The sequence below is a fragment of the Elgaria multicarinata genome, chromosome 5 (genome assembly GCF_023053635.1).
Source record: "Elgaria multicarinata webbii isolate HBS135686 ecotype San Diego chromosome 5, rElgMul1.1.pri, whole genome shotgun sequence".
Taxonomy (NCBI): Eukaryota; Metazoa; Chordata; class Lepidosauria; order Squamata; family Anguidae; genus Elgaria; species Elgaria multicarinata.
In genome coordinates this window covers 7,979,950-7,997,333 of record NC_086175.1, presented here as the reverse complement: position 1 = coordinate 7,997,333, position 17,384 = coordinate 7,979,950, and the positions used below count along the sequence as shown (strand labels likewise).

The following is a 17,384-nucleotide window of genomic DNA, read 5'->3' as shown; positions in this document are numbered from 1 at the left end:
CGAGGAAAAGGGGATGGGGAGGGAAGAGGGGGAAAAGGAAAAGAAATTAAGGAGACTGTTTAGCAGGACTGATAGGAAGGCCCTGCTCCCCCTTCTCATCTCCCAATGGAGGGCAGACTAACAGCTCCTCCTTCTTCCCCACAGAGTCAAGATGACTGTTAGACCTGGGGGGGGGGGGGGGGTTCCAACTGAAGCAGGCCCTGATGTTGTGTTTATTGCAAGACTGCATAACATTTAGCTATGTACAATTACATTATGGTACTTACTTTTTCTCCAATCAAACAAATATCTTTAACCATATGGGACTGCATCATTTCTGCCAATAGCTGTTCATGGCTGGCAGTCTTTATGAAACCATCTGTCCCAGAATGCATGTCTAGGGGCTTAATCCCAGCAGGAACCTATAAGGGAGACTGTAAACATTAACCTTCAAGGTAACAACATGAAATTTGCTAAGTGAGCACACAAACTCTTCCTTGTTCCAGACAATACACTCTGTCAAATATTAGTAACAAAAAAATGAATAAATCACATCTAAGTTTCCATCTACAGCTCAGCCTTACACTCTGCCATTGGTAAAAACCAGTGAACAATGGGCTCACACCACTCCCACTCCCCTTCCTGCTCTGTGACAAGGAACTGAGAAGCTATCATTCCATTTCAGACTAACCATAGCTTGTGACGTTTGTTTGCTGAAACGGCTGCTCCAGCTAGGCCTCAACAGTTAAATACAAACACAACGTTCGATATGCATTCTATGTTTTAGCTGTGTTTTAGGTGGAATTCAAGGTGCAGTTTAAAGCCCTAAATCATTTGAGTTTCAAAACATGTAAAGGACATCCTTATTTCATATAAACTGAGGTCAGCTAGTCAGAGCCTTCTCTGAATCAGTATCCTAGATTACTGGGATGTAACACATTAGTTAGGTTTTATGCCAAATGCTGGGCAGTGCTGAAAATAAAGAACGGCAGAAAAATAATCATTCAGGTAGAACAAACCTCCCCCCTCCCCACACACATTGGTTAAACTGTCAAATAATTACTTGAAATGTCACAGCTTTTCCAGCTATCTGAACTGTCACGTCAGCCTGCATGGTCTTAGCATCGTCCATCTTTTTCACATTTACAACTCTCCTAGGTGGAGAAGGTCTTCCGGAATCCTGGAGATCAAATCGCTAAAAAGAAAAAGAGTAATTTATCTCTCTCTGGTTTAAAGCAATAGTACTGTCAATGTACATCTTCTGTATTTAACTTAAATGAAACAGCTTCCTTTCTCTACTTGAAAGTATAATTTCAGCCAAACCTCTGCATCTTGTTATGCTGGCACAGAGTGCCCTTATGCTGGGGCTAGGTCACTATGATAACCTGCTCTAAAACACACACATACACATATATGATTCGGTTTTCAGAATTTGAGACATAGCTTAATATATTAAAATTAACCTAATTTCATTTGTGTAAAGGAACGGTAGCTAATTTTTATTTATTTATTTTATTTATTACATTTTTATACTGCCCAATAGCCGAAGCTCTCTGAGCGGTTCACAAAAATTAAAACCATAATAAAACAACCAATAAGTTAAAAACACAAATACAAAATACAGTATAAAAAGCACAACCAGGATAAAACCACGCAGCAACATTGATATAAGATTAAAATACAGAGTTAGAACAGTAAAATTTAAATTTAAGTTAAAATTAAGTGTTAAAATACTGAGAGAATAAAAAGGTCTTCAGCTGGCGACGAAAAGAGTACAGTGGCAAGTTTGCTGAAAACTGGTCTTGAGAAAAGTAAGGCTACAATCCTATGCACACTTACTTGGGAATAAACCTGATTAAATACATTAGGAATTACATCCAAGTACGTTTGCTTAGGACTGGGCTGCACATTCCTCTTTAAGCAATAGTACTGTCAATATACATCTTCTGTATTTAACTCAATGAGACCACAAGGTACAATGAACACTAAAGACTATGTCCCTTAAGAAACCCTTACTATACAATCATTATTAGACTTCAACATGTCAAAATGAATAATGAAAAGAAAACATGGCTTATGGAAGGCCTTCACATATGGTTTTCATCAGTCTGCTCTTAATCACTCCCCACCCTACCCAAAACATAAAAATGAGAAATACAGAAAGCCACAGTAACTTTGGCAAAACATAAAATGGTTGCAGAATAAAGGATTCTTAGGGTCATCATGTTTTCTTTAAGTTTGAAATGAATGCATTAGTAAGTAAACAGATTTCTCATCCAGAGGTTTGTAGAGAAAAGTATTAAAAATGTGATTGCTATGTATATTTTAACCATCAAACATGTGATCCCCGCAACTGCAATCTGAAGTGGTGCACTTCAGGTTTACCCCCTCAGTGAGAACCAGGCTCAAGACTATCACTGTGTGTGTTTAACAATTAAGTCTCAATATATCAACTATTAGGACACTAAGGGCCAGTGTGAACATAACTCTGGCAATTTATAAGTGAGAGTGGGACATCATATTCCCACACACCAAGTGCAAATCTCATACCAACCTCACCAAGTCCAACTACGATGAGACAGTTTGTTGGCACTGACATCAAATGTGGTGGAGGAGACAGAGCACTGGCCTTGGACAGGGGAGACCCAGGTTCACATTCTCACTCAGGCATGAAAATCACAGGTGACCTTAGGCCGGTCACTATTTCTCAGCCTAACCAACCTCAAAGGCCATTGTGAGGACAATGAGATGGCATTATTAGTGCCCAGGGCTCCTTTGAGGAAGTGTGAGATACAAAGAAATACATTAACTACGATTAGGACTAACAAAGGTTCCTGCTTGTCCTTGCGTCTGTGAATCTATGCTAATTGTGGCTGAGCCTGGATTCATATTCCAGAAGGGAGGGAACTCGGGAGAGTGGTGGGAAAGTTTATTCCTGTCACCATTCATGGTTAAGCAGTCTCCTATGGGATGTCTGCATGAGCCCAGACATATTCCCAGTAGAACATGTATGCATACAGTGGACACTTACTTTTAGGGCATCTTCTACTGCTGTTTTGCCTTCCTTCCCCAATAGAACATTGTATGGATAAAGCCACTTGATTGTGTCCTGGACTGACATCATAGGGAAGGAGTTCTTAATGGAGGAAAATACAGAAAAGAAGTAAACATGTAATCATTGATTTACTAAACCGGAAAGAATCACATATGCCAATATTCTGCGAGCAGTAAGCAAATGTGTGCCATCCACCAGAACTGAATGCCCTCTTCTCCAAGATTCCAAGCCTATGCTAGCCTGAAGGAAGCAGGATCAGGATCCAAAAACAGCTATGAAGTTTAGAAAGCAAACAAAACAAAAAAAGAGAGTCTTTTCTCAAGACTACAGGTTAGGGTCAACTCAAACTAGATGTGATGGAGGTGAACACATTCATTTAAATCCAGGTCTGCCTCAATCACAAATATAAAAAAGTCAAATTTAGAGCAAGAGTTTAGTGACACAGGTGCCACTTCATCTCCTAAAGTTTCTGCCCCCAAACATTTTTCTGACAGACAAGGTCATGCTTTTAGTGGACATTTGCAAAGAAGAAAAGTGCCCGGGAGGACAGAATGTACTACACATATAGGGAGAATTCAGCTCCCCTTACCCACAAATTCCTTTTGTCCTAAATTGGACACACACATCACACTTTATATGTAATTGGGGGAAGACTCAGGTTTAAAAAATGAGTTTAGCCTTAACTGAACTTAGCTCTTGATCGCCCATGGTGGGGCAGAGACCTGTCAGGCAAAGTAGACTAACTCAGATGCATGTAGTACAGATAAAAATGTAAAAGGTTGACATACAGAACTATAATCAAATATTAAAATAATCTGCAAAGGGCTATTTTAGCATAGAAAATAAACCTGCACTGTGGCAAGGCTCTTAAATTTTTCTTTTCCCCAGATTGGGGCTTCTTTCTGTCTAAACATTAATTGGGATTTTTCAGCATTTACTTATTGAATGCTAACATTATAGCTAAAGCAAATGCAATTTTCTAAAGCTTTAGGACGGCTATTTTTCAAGCCACAGTATGAGGCTCCATAAAACAAGTTATACATAAACTAAAGCCCTGAAAATTCACAAAAAAGCACTTATGTCTTTAAACTTAATTTTGCATATTTCACACACACAGGTATAAATATTTATTTATTACATTTATATACCGCCCCACAGCCGAAGCTCTCTGGGCGGTTTACAACAGTTAAAAATAGTAAACATTAAAAAATATACAAGATTTAAAAAACTATCACAAACATAAAAACAGTATAAAAAATTATTAGGATATTACTTGTACCCTATGTAAAAGTTGGAATGTTTCTTCAATGGTACTAGATTACGTACTCAGAATAGTGGATATAAGCTGCAGGTCCTAACTTTGTAATGGAATTTATTAAAACAATCAAAATTCTTTCTATTTTTCATCAGTGGGAGAGGAGGAAGCAGCCAGGCCCCTCTCCATCGTGCCTGGGTCCAGCTCCATCTGAGAGCCCCCCCTCCTGCTACCAACTGTCGCTGCTGAGGCCATCAGTGGGAGAGGAAGCAGCAGCCAGGCACCTCTCCATCGTGCCTTGATCTTTGCCACTAAGAATCTAATGCCCAAATTTCCTTACCGCCTCCCCCCTCCCAATCCTTTACTTTTGTGTCATGTTGTTCTAGTTTGTAAGCCTGTGGGCAGGGACTGTCTTAAGAAATATTTTTGTAAGCCGCCTTGAGAGCCTTTTTGGCTAAAGGGTGGGATAAAAGTGCTAAAATAAATAAAATAAAATAAAATATCTTTGTTTAGCTCAGTGATACCATTTTACACCAACAAACTAATATGCTAAATGCATAAGGAAGAGATTTTTCCACTTTATATAGTTTTTCTATATATTTGCATGGACCTACCAGAATTTTCACAGCAGACGATAAGCTGTCTAAAGGGAAATCAGGAAGGCCCAAAGCAGAGGATTCTTGGGTGCAAAGAGTTGTTGCAAAGGACAAAAGCTGAGAAATTCTAGAAATAAAACAACCATCAGCAATTCCATAAGCATTTTCTGGGTTTCTTTCTATTTCTTTTCGATTTTTCTATTCTTAAATTGAAAATGCTCATTAAAGTAAGGCTAACAGATGCTATAATGTTAAGGGCACCATGACATCGTGAGCATAAAGAGGAAAGCATCTGTGTACCCTGTGTGGATGCCATGTTCAATACAATCTGGTATCCTGTACAGACTATATGAGCCCGCAAACCTTGGCATTTTTAAGTATGTCTCCAGCTAAGCAGGAGATGAGTGTTAAAATTTATTTATTTATTTATTTATTTATTACATTTATATACCGCCCCATAGCCGAAGCACAGCTCCATCTCCTACTCCTATAGCTGGAACTTCCTGCCCCATGCAGCTTACCTCTCTCCTCAAGTTCTATGCACTACTTAATAAAAAAAACTGGGGCGGAATACAAAATGAAGAGCTTCAAGTGTGTTTCATTTCACTTTGGCCCAATTAATACAGACAAACTATGCTTCCCCACTAAGTGAGTGAGCTGCAACAGGCCTGGGGCTCCTGCACCCTCCACTTTCTTCCACCAGGAAAATTCATTTTTGAACTCCATGGCATTGGAGCTCAGGGAACTGTGATTTATGTCATCTGTAGTTTCAGAACAAGGCAGGAGGATCTGAAAACACAGTTTTATTCTGGCTTATTCTCAACAACTGTAGTTTAAACAAACCACAGTACCTCCCACGTATAGTAAGAATTTCAGCTTAAATTGATCAAGGGGATCATCTACATTTATTCACTGAGAATTCTTCTTCACCCTATTCCAAAGAGTTAATTGAGTTGAGTTGCAATATAGCCTTCTCCCAATGTATATCACAATCATTAGGTAAAGAAGACTAGCCATGAAATTTACTGGATGGCCTAACAGGCATCTGAACCTCTGTGTCCCATGTCTAAACTACCCCATACAATCTATTTGCTGAGAGCCCCCTCCCTCCTGCTGTCAACTGTCTCTGGAGAGGCCACCAGTGAGGGAGGAAGCAGCAGCCAGGCACCTCTCCACCGTGCCTGGGTCCAGCTCCAGCTGAGAGCCCCCTCCCTCCTGCTACCAACTGTCTCTGGAGAGGCCACCAGTGAGGGAGGAAGCAGCAGCCAGGCACCTCTCCACCGTGCCTGGGTCCAGCTCCAGCTGAGAGCCCCCTCCCTCCTGCTGTCAACTGTCTCTGGAGAGGCCACCAGAGAGGGAGGAAGCAGCAGACAGGCACCTCTCCACCGTGCCTGGGTCCAGCTCCAGCTGAGAGCCCCCTCCCTCCTGTTACCAACTGTCTCTGCAGAGGCCACCAGTGAGGGAGGAAGCAGCAGCCAGGCACCTCTCCACCGTGCCTGGGTCCAGCTCCAGCTGAGAGCCCCCTCCCTCCTGTTACCAACTGTCTCTGCAGAGGCCACCAGTGAGGGAGGAAGCAGCAGCCAGGCACCTCTCCACCGTGCCTGGGTCCAGCTCCAGCTGAGAGCCCCCTCCCTCCTGCTGTCAACTGTCTCTGGAGAGGCCACCAGTGAGGGAGGAAGCAGCAGACAGGCACCTCTCCACCGTGCCCGGTTCCAGCTCCAGCTGAGAGCTCCCTCCCTCCTGCTACCAACTGTCTCTGGAGAGGCCACCAGTGAGGGAGGAAGCAGCAGCCAGGCACCTCTCCACTGTGCCCAGGTCCAGCTCCAGCTGAGAGCCCCCTCCCTCCTGCTGTCAACTGTCTCTGGAGAGGCCACCAGTGAGGGAGGAAGCAGCAGCCAGGCACCTCTCCACCGTGCCTGGGTCCAGCTCCAGCTGAGAGCCCCCTCCCTCCTGTTACCAACTGTCTCTGCAGAGGCCACCAGTGAGGGAGGAAGCAGCAGCCAGGCACCTCTCCACCGTGCCTGGGTCCAGCTCCAGCTGAGAGCCCCCTCCCTCCTGCTACCAACTGTCTCTGGAGAGGCCACCAGTGAGGGAGGAAGCAGCAGCCAGGCACCTCTCCACCGTGCCTGGGTCCAGCTCCAGCTGAGAGCCCCCTCCCTCCTGTTACCAACTGTCTCTGCAGAGGCCACCAGTGAGGGAGGAAGCAGCAGCCAGGCACCTCTCCACCGTGCCTGGGTCCAGCTCCAGCTGAGAGCCCCCTCCCTCCTGCTGTCAACTGTCTCTGGAGAGGCCACCAGTGAGGGAGGAAGCAGCAGACAGGCACCTCTCCACCGTGCCCGGTTCCAGCTCCAGCTGAGAGCTCCCTCCCTCCTGCTACCAACTGTCTCTGGAGAGGCCACCAGTGAGGGAGGAAGCAGCAGCCAGGCACCTCTCCACTGTGCCCAGGTCCAGCTCCAGCTGAGAGCCCCCTCCCTCCTGCTGTCAACTGTCTCTGGAGAGGCCACCAGTGAGGGAGGAAGCAGCAGCCAGGCACCTCTCCACCGTGCCTGGGTCCAGCTCCAGCTGAGAGCCCCCTCCCTCCTGTTACCAACTGTCTCTGCAGAGGCCACCAGTGAGGGAGGAAGCAGCAGCCAGGCACCTCTCCACCGTGCCTGGGTCCAGCTCCAGCTGAGAGCCCCCTCCCTCCTGCTACCAACTGTCTCTGGAGAGGCCACCAGTGAGGGAGGAAGCAGCAGCCAGGCACCTCTCCACCGTGCCTGGGTCCAGCTCCAGCTGAGAGCCCCCTCCCTCCTGTTACCAACTGTCTCTGCAGAGGCCACCAGTGAGGGAGGAAGCAGCAGCCAGGCACCTCTCCACCGTGCCTGGGTCCAGCTCCAGCTGAGAGCCCCCTCCCTCCTGCTGTCAACTGTCTCTGGAGAGGCCACCAGTGAGGGAGGAAGCAGCAGACAGGCACCTCTCCACCGTGCCCGGTTCCAGCTCCAGCTGAGAGCTCCCTCCCTCCTGCTACCAACTGTCTCTGGAGAGGCCACCAGTGAGGGAGGAAGCAGCAGCCAGGCACCTCTCCACTGTGCCCAGGTCCAGCTCCAGCTGAGAGCCCCCTCCCTCCTGCTGTCAACTGTCTCTGGAGAGGCCACCAGTGAGGGAGGAAGCAGCAGCCAGGCACCTCTCCACCATGCCTGGGTCCAGCTCCAGCTGAGAGCTCCCCCCCTCCTGCTGTCAACTGTCTCTGGAGAGGCCACCAGTGAGGGAGGAAGCAGCAGCCAGGCACCTCTCCACCGTGCCTGGGTCCAGCTCCAGCTCAGAGCCCCCTCCCTCCTGCTGTCAACTGTCTCTGGAGAGGCCACCAGTGAGGGAGGAAGCAGCAGCCAGGCACCTCTCCACCGTGCCTGGGTCCAGCTCCAGCTGAGAGCCCCCTCCCTCCTGCTGTCAACTGTCTCTGGAGAGGCCACCAGTGAGGGAGGAAGCAGCAGCCAGGCACCTCTCCACCGTGCCTGGGTCCAGCTCCAGCTCAGAGCCCCGTCCCTCCTGCTACCAACTGTCTCTGCAGAGGCCACCAGTGAGGGAGGAAGCAGCAGCCAGGCACCTCTCCACTGTGCCCAGGTCCAGCTCCAGCTCAGAGCCCCCTCCCTCCTGCTGTCAACTGTCTCTGGAGAGGCCACCAGTGAGGGAGGAAGCAGCAGCCAGGCACCTCTCCACCGTGCCTGGGTCCAGCTCCAGCTGAGAGCTCCCTCCCTCCTGCTGTCAACTGTCTCTGGAGAGGCCACCAGTGAGGGAGGAAGCAGCAGACAGGCACCTCTCCACCGTGCCCGGTTCCAGCTCCAGCTGAGAGCTCCCTCCCTCCTGCTACCAACTGTCTCTGGAGAGGCCACCAGTGAGGGAGGAAGCAGCAGCCAGGCACCTCTCCACTGTGCCCAGGTCCAGCTCCAGCTGAGAGCCCCCTCCCTCCTGCTGTCAACTGTCTCTGGAGAGGCCACCAGTGAGGGAGGAAGCAGCAGCCAGGCACCTCTCCACCATGCCTGGGTCCAGCTCCAGCTGAGAGCTCCCCCCCTCCTGCTGTCAACTGTCTCTGGAGAGGCCACCAGTGAGGGAGGAAGCAGCAGCCAGGCACCTCTCCACCGTGCCTGGGTCCAGCTCCAGCTCAGAGCCCCCTCCCTCCTGCTGTCAACTGTCTCTGGAGAGGCCACCAGTGAGGGAGGAAGCAGCAGCCAGGCACCTCTCCACCGTGCCTGGGTCCAGCTCCAGCTGAGAGCCCCCTCCCTCCTGCTGTCAACTGTCTCTGGAGAGGCCACCAGTGAGGGAGGAAGCAGCAGCCAGGCACCTCTCCACCGTGCCTGGGTCCAGCTCCAGCTCAGAGCCCCGTCCCTCCTGCTACCAACTGTCTCTGCAGAGGCCACCAGTGAGGGAGGAAGCAGCAGCCAGGCACCTCTCCACTGTGCCCAGGTCCAGCTCCAGCTCAGAGCCCCCTCCCTCCTGCTGTCAACTGTCTCTGGAGAGGCCACCAGTGAGGGAGGAAGCAGCAGCCAGGCACCTCTCCACCGTGCCTGGGTCCAGCTCCAGCTGAGAGCCCCCTCCCTCCTGCTGTCAACTGTCTCTGGAGAGGCCACCAGTGAGGGAGGAAGCAGCAGACAGGCACCTCTCCACCGTGCCCGGTTCCAGCTCCAGCTGAGAGCTCCCTCCCTCCTGCTACCAACTGTCTCTGGAGAGGCCACCAGTGAGGGAGGAAGCAGCAGCCAGGCACCTCTCCACTGTGCCCAGGTCCAGCTCCAGCTGAGAGCCCCCTCCCTCCTGCTGTCAACTGTCTCTGGAGAGGCCACCAGTGAGGGAGGAAGCAGCAGCCAGGCACCTCTCCACCATGCCTGGGTCCAGCTCCAGCTGAGAGCTCCCCCCCTCCTGCTGTCAACTGTCTCTGGAGAGGCCACCAGTGAGGGAGGAAGCAGCAGCCAGGCACCTCTCCACCGTGCCTGGGTCCAGCTCCAGCTCAGAGCCCCCTCCCTCCTGCTGTCAACTGTCTCTGGAGAGGCCACCAGTGAGGGAGGAAGCAGCAGCCAGGCACCTCTCCACCGTGCCTGGGTCCAGCTCCAGCTCAGAGCCCCGTCCCTCCTGCTACCAACTGTCTCTGCAGAGGCCACCAGTGAGGGAGGAAGCAGCAGCCAGGCACCTCTCCACTGTGCCCAGGTCCAGCTCCAGCTCAGAGCCCCCTCCCTCCTGCTGTCAACTGTCTCTGGAGAGGCCACCAGTGAGGGAGGAAGCAGCAGCCAGGCACCTCTCCACCGTGCCTGGGTCCAGCTCCAGCTGAGAGCTCCCTCCCTCCTGCTGTCAACTGTCTCTGGAGAGGCCACCAGTGAGGGAGGAAGCAGCAGCCAGGCACCTCTCCACCGTGCCTGGGTCCAGCTCCAGCTGAGAGCCCCCTCCCTCCTGCTGTCAACTGTCTCTGGAGAGGCCACCAGTGAGGGAGGAAGCAGCAGCCAGGCACCTCTCCACTGTGCCCAGGTCCAGCTCCAGCTGAGAGCCTCCTCCCTCCTGCTGTCAACTGTCTCTGGAGAGGCCACCAGAGAGGGAGGAAGCAGCAGCCAGGCACCTCTCCACCGTGCCTGGGTCCAGCTCCAGCTGAGAGCCCCCTCCCTCCTGCTGTCAACTGTCTCTGGAGAGGCCACCAGAGAGGGAGGAAGCAGCAGCCAGGCACCTCTCCACCGTGCCTGGGTCCAGCTCCAGCTGAGAGCCCCCTCCCTCCTGCTGTCAACTGTCTCTGGAGAGGCCACCAGTGAGGGAGGAAGCAGCAGACAGGCACCTCTCCACCGTGCCCGGTTCCAGCTCCAGCTGAGAGCTCCCTCCCTCCTGCTACCAACTGTCTCTGGAGAGGCCACCAGTGAGGGAGGAAGCAGCAGCCAGGCACCTCTCCACTGTGCCCAGGTCCAGCTCCAGCTGAGAGCCCCCTCCCTCCTGCTGTCAACTGTCTCTGGAGAGGCCACCAGTGAGGGAGGAAGCAGCAGCCAGGCACCTCTCCACCATGCCTGGGTCCAGCTCCAGCTGAGAGCTCCCCCCCTCCTGCTGTCAACTGTCTCTGGAGAGGCCACCAGTGAGGGAGGAAGCAGCAGCCAGGCACCTCTCCACCGTGCCTGGGTCCAGCTCCAGCTCAGAGCCCCCTCCCTCCTGCTGTCAACTGTCTCTGGAGAGGCCACCAGTGAGGGAGGAAGCAGCAGCCAGGCACCTCTCCACCGTGCCTGGGTCCAGCTCCAGCTGAGAGCCCCCTCCCTCCTGCTGTCAACTGTCTCTGGAGAGGCCACCAGTGAGGGAGGAAGCAGCAGCCAGGCACCTCTCCACCGTGCCTGGGTCCAGCTCCAGCTCAGAGCCCCGTCCCTCCTGCTACCAACTGTCTCTGCAGAGGCCACCAGTGAGGGAGGAAGCAGCAGCCAGGCACCTCTCCACTGTGCCCAGGTCCAGCTCCAGCTCAGAGCCCCCTCCCTCCTGCTGTCAACTGTCTCTGGAGAGGCCACCAGTGAGGGAGGAAGCAGCAGCCAGGCACCTCTCCACCGTGCCTGGGTCCAGCTCCAGCTGAGAGCCCCCTCCCTCCTGCTGTCAACTGTCTCTGGAGAGGCCACCAGTGAGGGAGGAAGCAGCAGACAGGCACCTCTCCACCGTGCCCGGTTCCAGCTCCAGCTGAGAGCTCCCTCCCTCCTGCTACCAACTGTCTCTGGAGAGGCCACCAGTGAGGGAGGAAGCAGCAGCCAGGCACCTCTCCACTGTGCCCAGGTCCAGCTCCAGCTGAGAGCCCCCTCCCTCCTGCTGTCAACTGTCTCTGGAGAGGCCACCAGTGAGGGAGGAAGCAGCAGCCAGGCACCTCTCCACCATGCCTGGGTCCAGCTCCAGCTGAGAGCTCCCCCCCTCCTGCTGTCAACTGTCTCTGGAGAGGCCACCAGTGAGGGAGGAAGCAGCAGCCAGGCACCTCTCCACCGTGCCTGGGTCCAGCTCCAGCTCAGAGCCCCCTCCCTCCTGCTGTCAACTGTCTCTGGAGAGGCCACCAGTGAGGGAGGAAGCAGCAGCCAGGCACCTCTCCACCGTGCCTGGGTCCAGCTCCAGCTCAGAGCCCCGTCCCTCCTGCTACCAACTGTCTCTGCAGAGGCCACCAGTGAGGGAGGAAGCAGCAGCCAGGCACCTCTCCACTGTGCCCAGGTCCAGCTCCAGCTCAGAGCCCCCTCCCTCCTGCTGTCAACTGTCTCTGGAGAGGCCACCAGTGAGGGAGGAAGCAGCAGCCAGGCACCTCTCCACCGTGCCTGGGTCCAGCTCCAGCTGAGAGCTCCCTCCCTCCTGCTGTCAACTGTCTCTGGAGAGGCCACCAGTGAGGGAGGAAGCAGCAGCCAGGCACCTCTCCACCGTGCCTGGGTCCAGCTCCAGCTCAGAGCCCCCTCCCTCCTGCTGTCAACTGTCTCTGGAGAGGCCACCAGTGAGGGAGGAAGCAGCAGCCAGGCACCTCTCCACCGTGCCTGGGTCCAGCTCCAGCTGAGAGCCCCCTCCCTCCTGCTGTCAACTGTCTCTGGAGAGGCCACCAGTGAGGGAGGAAGCAGCAGCCAGGCACCTCTCCACTGTGCCCAGGTCCAGCTCCAGCTGAGAGCCTCCTCCCTCCTGCTGTCAACTGTCTCTGGAGAGGCCACCAGAGAGGGAGGAAGCAGCAGCCAGGCACCTCTCCACCGTGCCTGGGTCCAGCTCCAGCTGAGAGCCCCCTCCCTCCTGCTGTCAACTGTCTCTGGAGAGGCCACCAGAGAGGGAGGAAGCAGCAGACAGGCACCTCTCCACCGTGCCTGGGTCCAGCTCCAGCTCAGAGCCCCCTCCCTCCTGCTGTCACCTGTAGCTGCTGAACTTTCCAACTAAGATTGTAGTGCCTGAATTTGCTTTCCTTTTCCCCCTCCTCCTCCTCCCTCCCAATCCCCTTTCCTTTTGTGTCATGTCTTTTAGATTGTAAGCCTGTGGGCAGGGACTGTCAAGAAATACTTTTGTAAGCCGCCATGAGAGCCTTTTTTGGCTGAATGGCGGCATAAAAATCCTTAAATAAATAAATAAATAAATAGTACAACAGCTCCACACAAATGTATATTTATACTGACTCTACAAGTTACGCCAACAGCAAAGAAAACTACATTCTAAATACACTTACACATGGGATATTTACCTCTCTGTTGAAACATTAGATCCAATAAAATATAACAGTGAAAGATGATCCTAAAACAAAATACATCACAAATCAGGTTATAATGCTTATTGTATGAGGTCCATTCTATTCTAGAGTAATTATGTAAGCTCTAACAGGTGTACTGCTGACTCAAATGTTTTAAATATCATGACTAGTGCTTTATAAAAATTTTAGTACATCACCTTTTGGCAGTGATCACCTTCATTTAAGTAATTACCTGGCCAATACAAAATACGCAAACTAAGCCTGACCCAAGCCAACATTCTAAGGTTAAACTGATGTGCTGCATAAATACGTAAGTTTAAAAAATCAAGTTAATAAAATCAATCGATAGTTCTTTGCATACAACATCAAAGCTTTGCATCATTACTTACCTTAAAGGGTAGATAGTAAACATCTCTGGCTTGAAATCTAGAACGAAGAGGTGGATCTAATGGGTTACCCAAATATCGGGGGACAGGAAGACCCAAGGCAATCACTCTGAAGTTTTCACTGACTCTAACAATCCTCCATGCATCCAACTCTGCTTTACTATGCTCCTAAATAAAAGTAAGCCTATCAGTACTATTCAGCAACTACTTCAGAAAAACAGCTATTTGGACTGAACAATACAGGGATATAATATAGAATTGTAAGATACGGAGCTAGCGCTCCTTCAACTTCAACACAAATGCCAATTTTAACAAAACCCCATCTTGATTATAGTATTTCAAAATCCACTTCAGACAATAGTTCACTCAGTGCATGTTTAGCTGGGTTCTCACAGTAAATTCCAGAAAGAATAAGAAGAAAGCTCCCTTTAAGAACAAAGAAATATTCAGACGTGTCATAGGAAGCTACCACTGGCACTGTGTGTCCAACACAGGTACACAGTTTAGACACAGTCAAAGAATGTGGGTTTCCTCTTGTGTGTTACAAGCTTCTCCATGAAAATGCACTGTAAAAATATGATGGGTTCACCAATTAAATAATATTTGAACCTGTTCTAATTTATACACAATATCAGAGCACTGAAAGCTTTATGATCCATTTCATAAAGTGAGGAAGTGAGGCAGGTGGCTACCAAGAGGAGGGCCTTCTCTGCTGTGGCACCCCGGCTGTGGAATGAGCTCCCTAAGGAGGTTCGCTTGGCACCTACATTATATGCTTTTAGACGCCAGGTGAAGTCCTTTTTATTCTCCCAGAATTTTAACAGTCTATAAATACATTTTAACTTGGTGTTTTAAATTTGTAATTTTGCATTGCTGCTGTTTTTATCTGGTTGAGCTTTTATACTGTATTTTATATTATGGTTTTATACTGTTGTTTTATACTTTGAATGTTTTTAATTTTTGTGAACCGCCCAGAGAGCTCTGGCTATTGGGCGGTATAGAAATGTAATAAATAAATAAATAAATAAATTCATAAATATGTTACATGCAGCTTTCCAATGCTGGTATAAATTCCCAAAGACTAGTGCTATAACTTTAAGTTATAAATCTGCTGATACCTAGAGCCATAAAACCCAACATAATTGCTTCAGTTCCATTGCAGATACCATACTACATTATTTATAAGGTATGCTAATGGAAACACTATTGGAACATAAGCTGTACCCATACAAGCTCCAAGTTTTGTGCTGGAGATATGAGGTTCACCATCACTAAGCTCTAGTTAAATGTTTACCTAATAGGCTAAATTCTGACCAGGTGGAACATTTTCTGGTCTAAGACCAATCTCTAAAACAAACAAATAAAAAACATCCTAACCAGACTGGAGTAAAATCAGACTGAGTTTCATTGTAGAATAACTGCTTTTCTTCCAGTACAACTGTTCTTGAACTGAACAATGAATTTACATTATTTAACGGTACAAGAATTAGTAATACACTAAGCTAGACACTGCAGGAGAAAAATATGTTTGAGCTATCCAGTTCTGAAATGGTTTGGATTGTTACTTTTGACTAGTGCTTTAAGCTCTAAACCAGTAGATTAATCAGTAAAATCTTTAATTAATTGGTGGAGACCATGTTTATTCAATGGCAGCAAATTTTATTTTGCAGGGTTGTGAATTATGGGCACACTTGTTAATTTGGGAAACTATTCTAGTAGTTCAGAGGAGTTCAGAGGAGGGCAACCAGGATGATCAAGGCTCTGGAAACAAAGCCCTATGAAGAGAGACTGAAAGAACTGGGCATGTTTAGCCTGGAGAAGAGAAGATTGTGGGGAGACATGATAGCACTCTTCAAATACTTAAAAGGTTGTCACACAGAGGAGGGCTAGGATCTCTTCTCGATCTTCCCAGAGTGCAGGACACGGAATAACAGGCTCAAGTTAAAGGAAGCCAGATTCCAGCTGGACATCAGGAAAAACTTCCTGACTGTTAGAGCAGTACGACAATGGAATCAGTTACCTAGGGAGGTTGTGGGCTCTCCCACACTAGAGGCCTTCAAGAGGCAGCTGGACAAGCATCTGTCAGGGATGCTTTAGGGTGGATTCCTGCATTGAGCAGGGGGTTGGACTCGATGGCCTTGTAGGCCCCTTCCAACTCTGCTATTCTATGATTCTATGATTTACTGCACTAAAAATAATAAAAATATTAAATATCCTTCTAGCAATAACTGTTCACTTTTGTTTATTACATTTTAGTGTCCTTACATTTTTTTTTCAATATCTCCAAATATATTTAGGTGTTGATAACATGCAAGTGTATTCAAATTTAATCACATAAATGACTAAAATTCTTTGGTTTATTGACAGCCCTAGTAAAGTCTCAAGAATATTAGCATGTTTTCAACAAAACAAAACAAAACATAATTACGTTTGCCCCTAAGATTTTCTGAACAGGCAATTAAGTGGTTTTGCAAACATCAGAAAAGCCTAACATATAAAAATATGCAATCATTTCTGAGTTAGATGGATATTATCCTGGCATTCAAGTGCAAACATATTTAAGGCTAGAGTGAAGAAACTAAGCACTCCATTGAATGCTAATTGAGGGACCCATTAAGGAAGCAGTGGCTAACTGGTGAGCCATATATAAAGATAAGACTTTTGGAGGTTGTCTTCTTTGGCAACTTTTATTTTTTACCCATCAAATCAGTACAAAAAGACTATGTTGTCAAAAAAGAAGAAGAAGAAGAAGAAGAAGAAGAAGAAGAAGAAGAAGAAGAAGAAGAAGAAGAAGACAGAAGACCCTAATGCATTCCATTTACCTCCAACAGTTTGTCATAACGTTCTGCTGACATGAGGAAACGGCCATCTTCAAGCTGCATTTCCCTGTTCTCCAGCAAATTGTTCAACACTGGCAAGACATTGCGTTCAGCTTTCTCCAAGCCTTCCAGAACCAGGATTCTACCTTCCGTAGCTGCACGGACCGCACACTACCAATAATAATAATAAAAAAAATCAGCATTAGTAATAGAATCAGATAGATATAATTCACAAACTCACTTGAAAGTTGCAGCATGTCTTCTAAATATCCTCCTCCCACATCCCAGATAAAAAGCAGAAGAAAGGTCAATTCAATCAACAGCAGAAAAAGAGTGAATAATAGCTAGGTGTGTCTTTGCAGATATGCATGTAGTTATATACGGAAGACTAAAATCAGAGGAGCTGGGAACTTAAGCAGGGAGACAGTCAAGCTATGAAAGGGGAGGAACTTTGAAGCAGAATCAAGTGGAGATGAAAAGCCGATCACCTCTTTCCGCGCTGTTCCTTGAAAACATCTTGTAATAAGAAAACTTTCGCTACCATTGGTGAGTAGAAAAAATTCAGAACATGAGTGAGAGCTGGTCAACGTAGCACAGTCTAGTCTGCACTGACTGGCAGCAACTTCCTAGGGCCTCAGAGAGCCCTACCTAGAGTTTCCAGGGATTGAACTGGGGACTTTTCACATGCAAAGCATGTGCTTTACCACTGGGAGACAGCTCTTTCCTCAAATATTAACCATCATGGAACACAGACAGAGGTCCCCAATGCCACAGAACAAGGGACTTCATGGGTTTTAGGCTTTGGATACTCAGTGAGTAGCTCTCAGCAGATTAACGATAAAGGATAAGAAATGAGGCTGTTAAGCTTGTCACCTGATCAATATAGTAGGCAGTTCCAGCTCGGATCTCTCTCCGTTGTTTCAGATCTGTTTCTGTTGTGTCCCTGGAGAGTGCAATGTATTCCACCTCTCGCTTGGTCAACTCCTGTAGAACGTAGTACCATTTTGGAAACATACAAATAATAATTTGGGTACTTTAACAGCAAACTATGCAACACAGGAGCAAGATGGTATCTTGAAGCCTAGTTTAGCACTTTCCCTCTGTCAGCATGGCTTCATTTTTCC

The 17,384-nt window shown here is 48.9% G+C and overlaps 2 protein-coding genes across 2 annotated transcripts in view; one reads left to right on the top strand and one right to left on the bottom strand.

The window, feature by feature from the left end:
* NAA16 (N-alpha-acetyltransferase 16, NatA auxiliary subunit) overlaps positions 1 to 17,384 on the top strand; it is a 439,249-nt gene that overhangs the window by 205,339 nt on the left and 216,526 nt on the right. The gene's annotated exons all lie outside the window — the stretch shown is intronic.
* VWA8 (von Willebrand factor A domain containing 8) overlaps positions 1 to 17,384 on the bottom strand; it is a 130,933-nt gene that overhangs the window by 87,746 nt on the left and 25,803 nt on the right. The window contains exons 4-11 of the mRNA XM_063125966.1: positions 17,134 to 17,244; positions 16,264 to 16,431; positions 13,445 to 13,609; positions 13,050 to 13,099; positions 4,904 to 5,012; positions 3,011 to 3,115; positions 1,043 to 1,174; positions 267 to 401 (exon numbers count right to left, since the gene is read on the bottom strand). Coding sequence (XP_062982036.1) covers positions 267 to 401; positions 1,043 to 1,174; positions 3,011 to 3,115; positions 4,904 to 5,012; positions 13,050 to 13,099; positions 13,445 to 13,609; positions 16,264 to 16,431; positions 17,134 to 17,244 — 975 coding nt within the window. The remainder of the gene's footprint in view (positions 1 to 266; positions 402 to 1,042; positions 1,175 to 3,010; positions 3,116 to 4,903; positions 5,013 to 13,049; positions 13,100 to 13,444; positions 13,610 to 16,263; positions 16,432 to 17,133; positions 17,245 to 17,384) is intronic.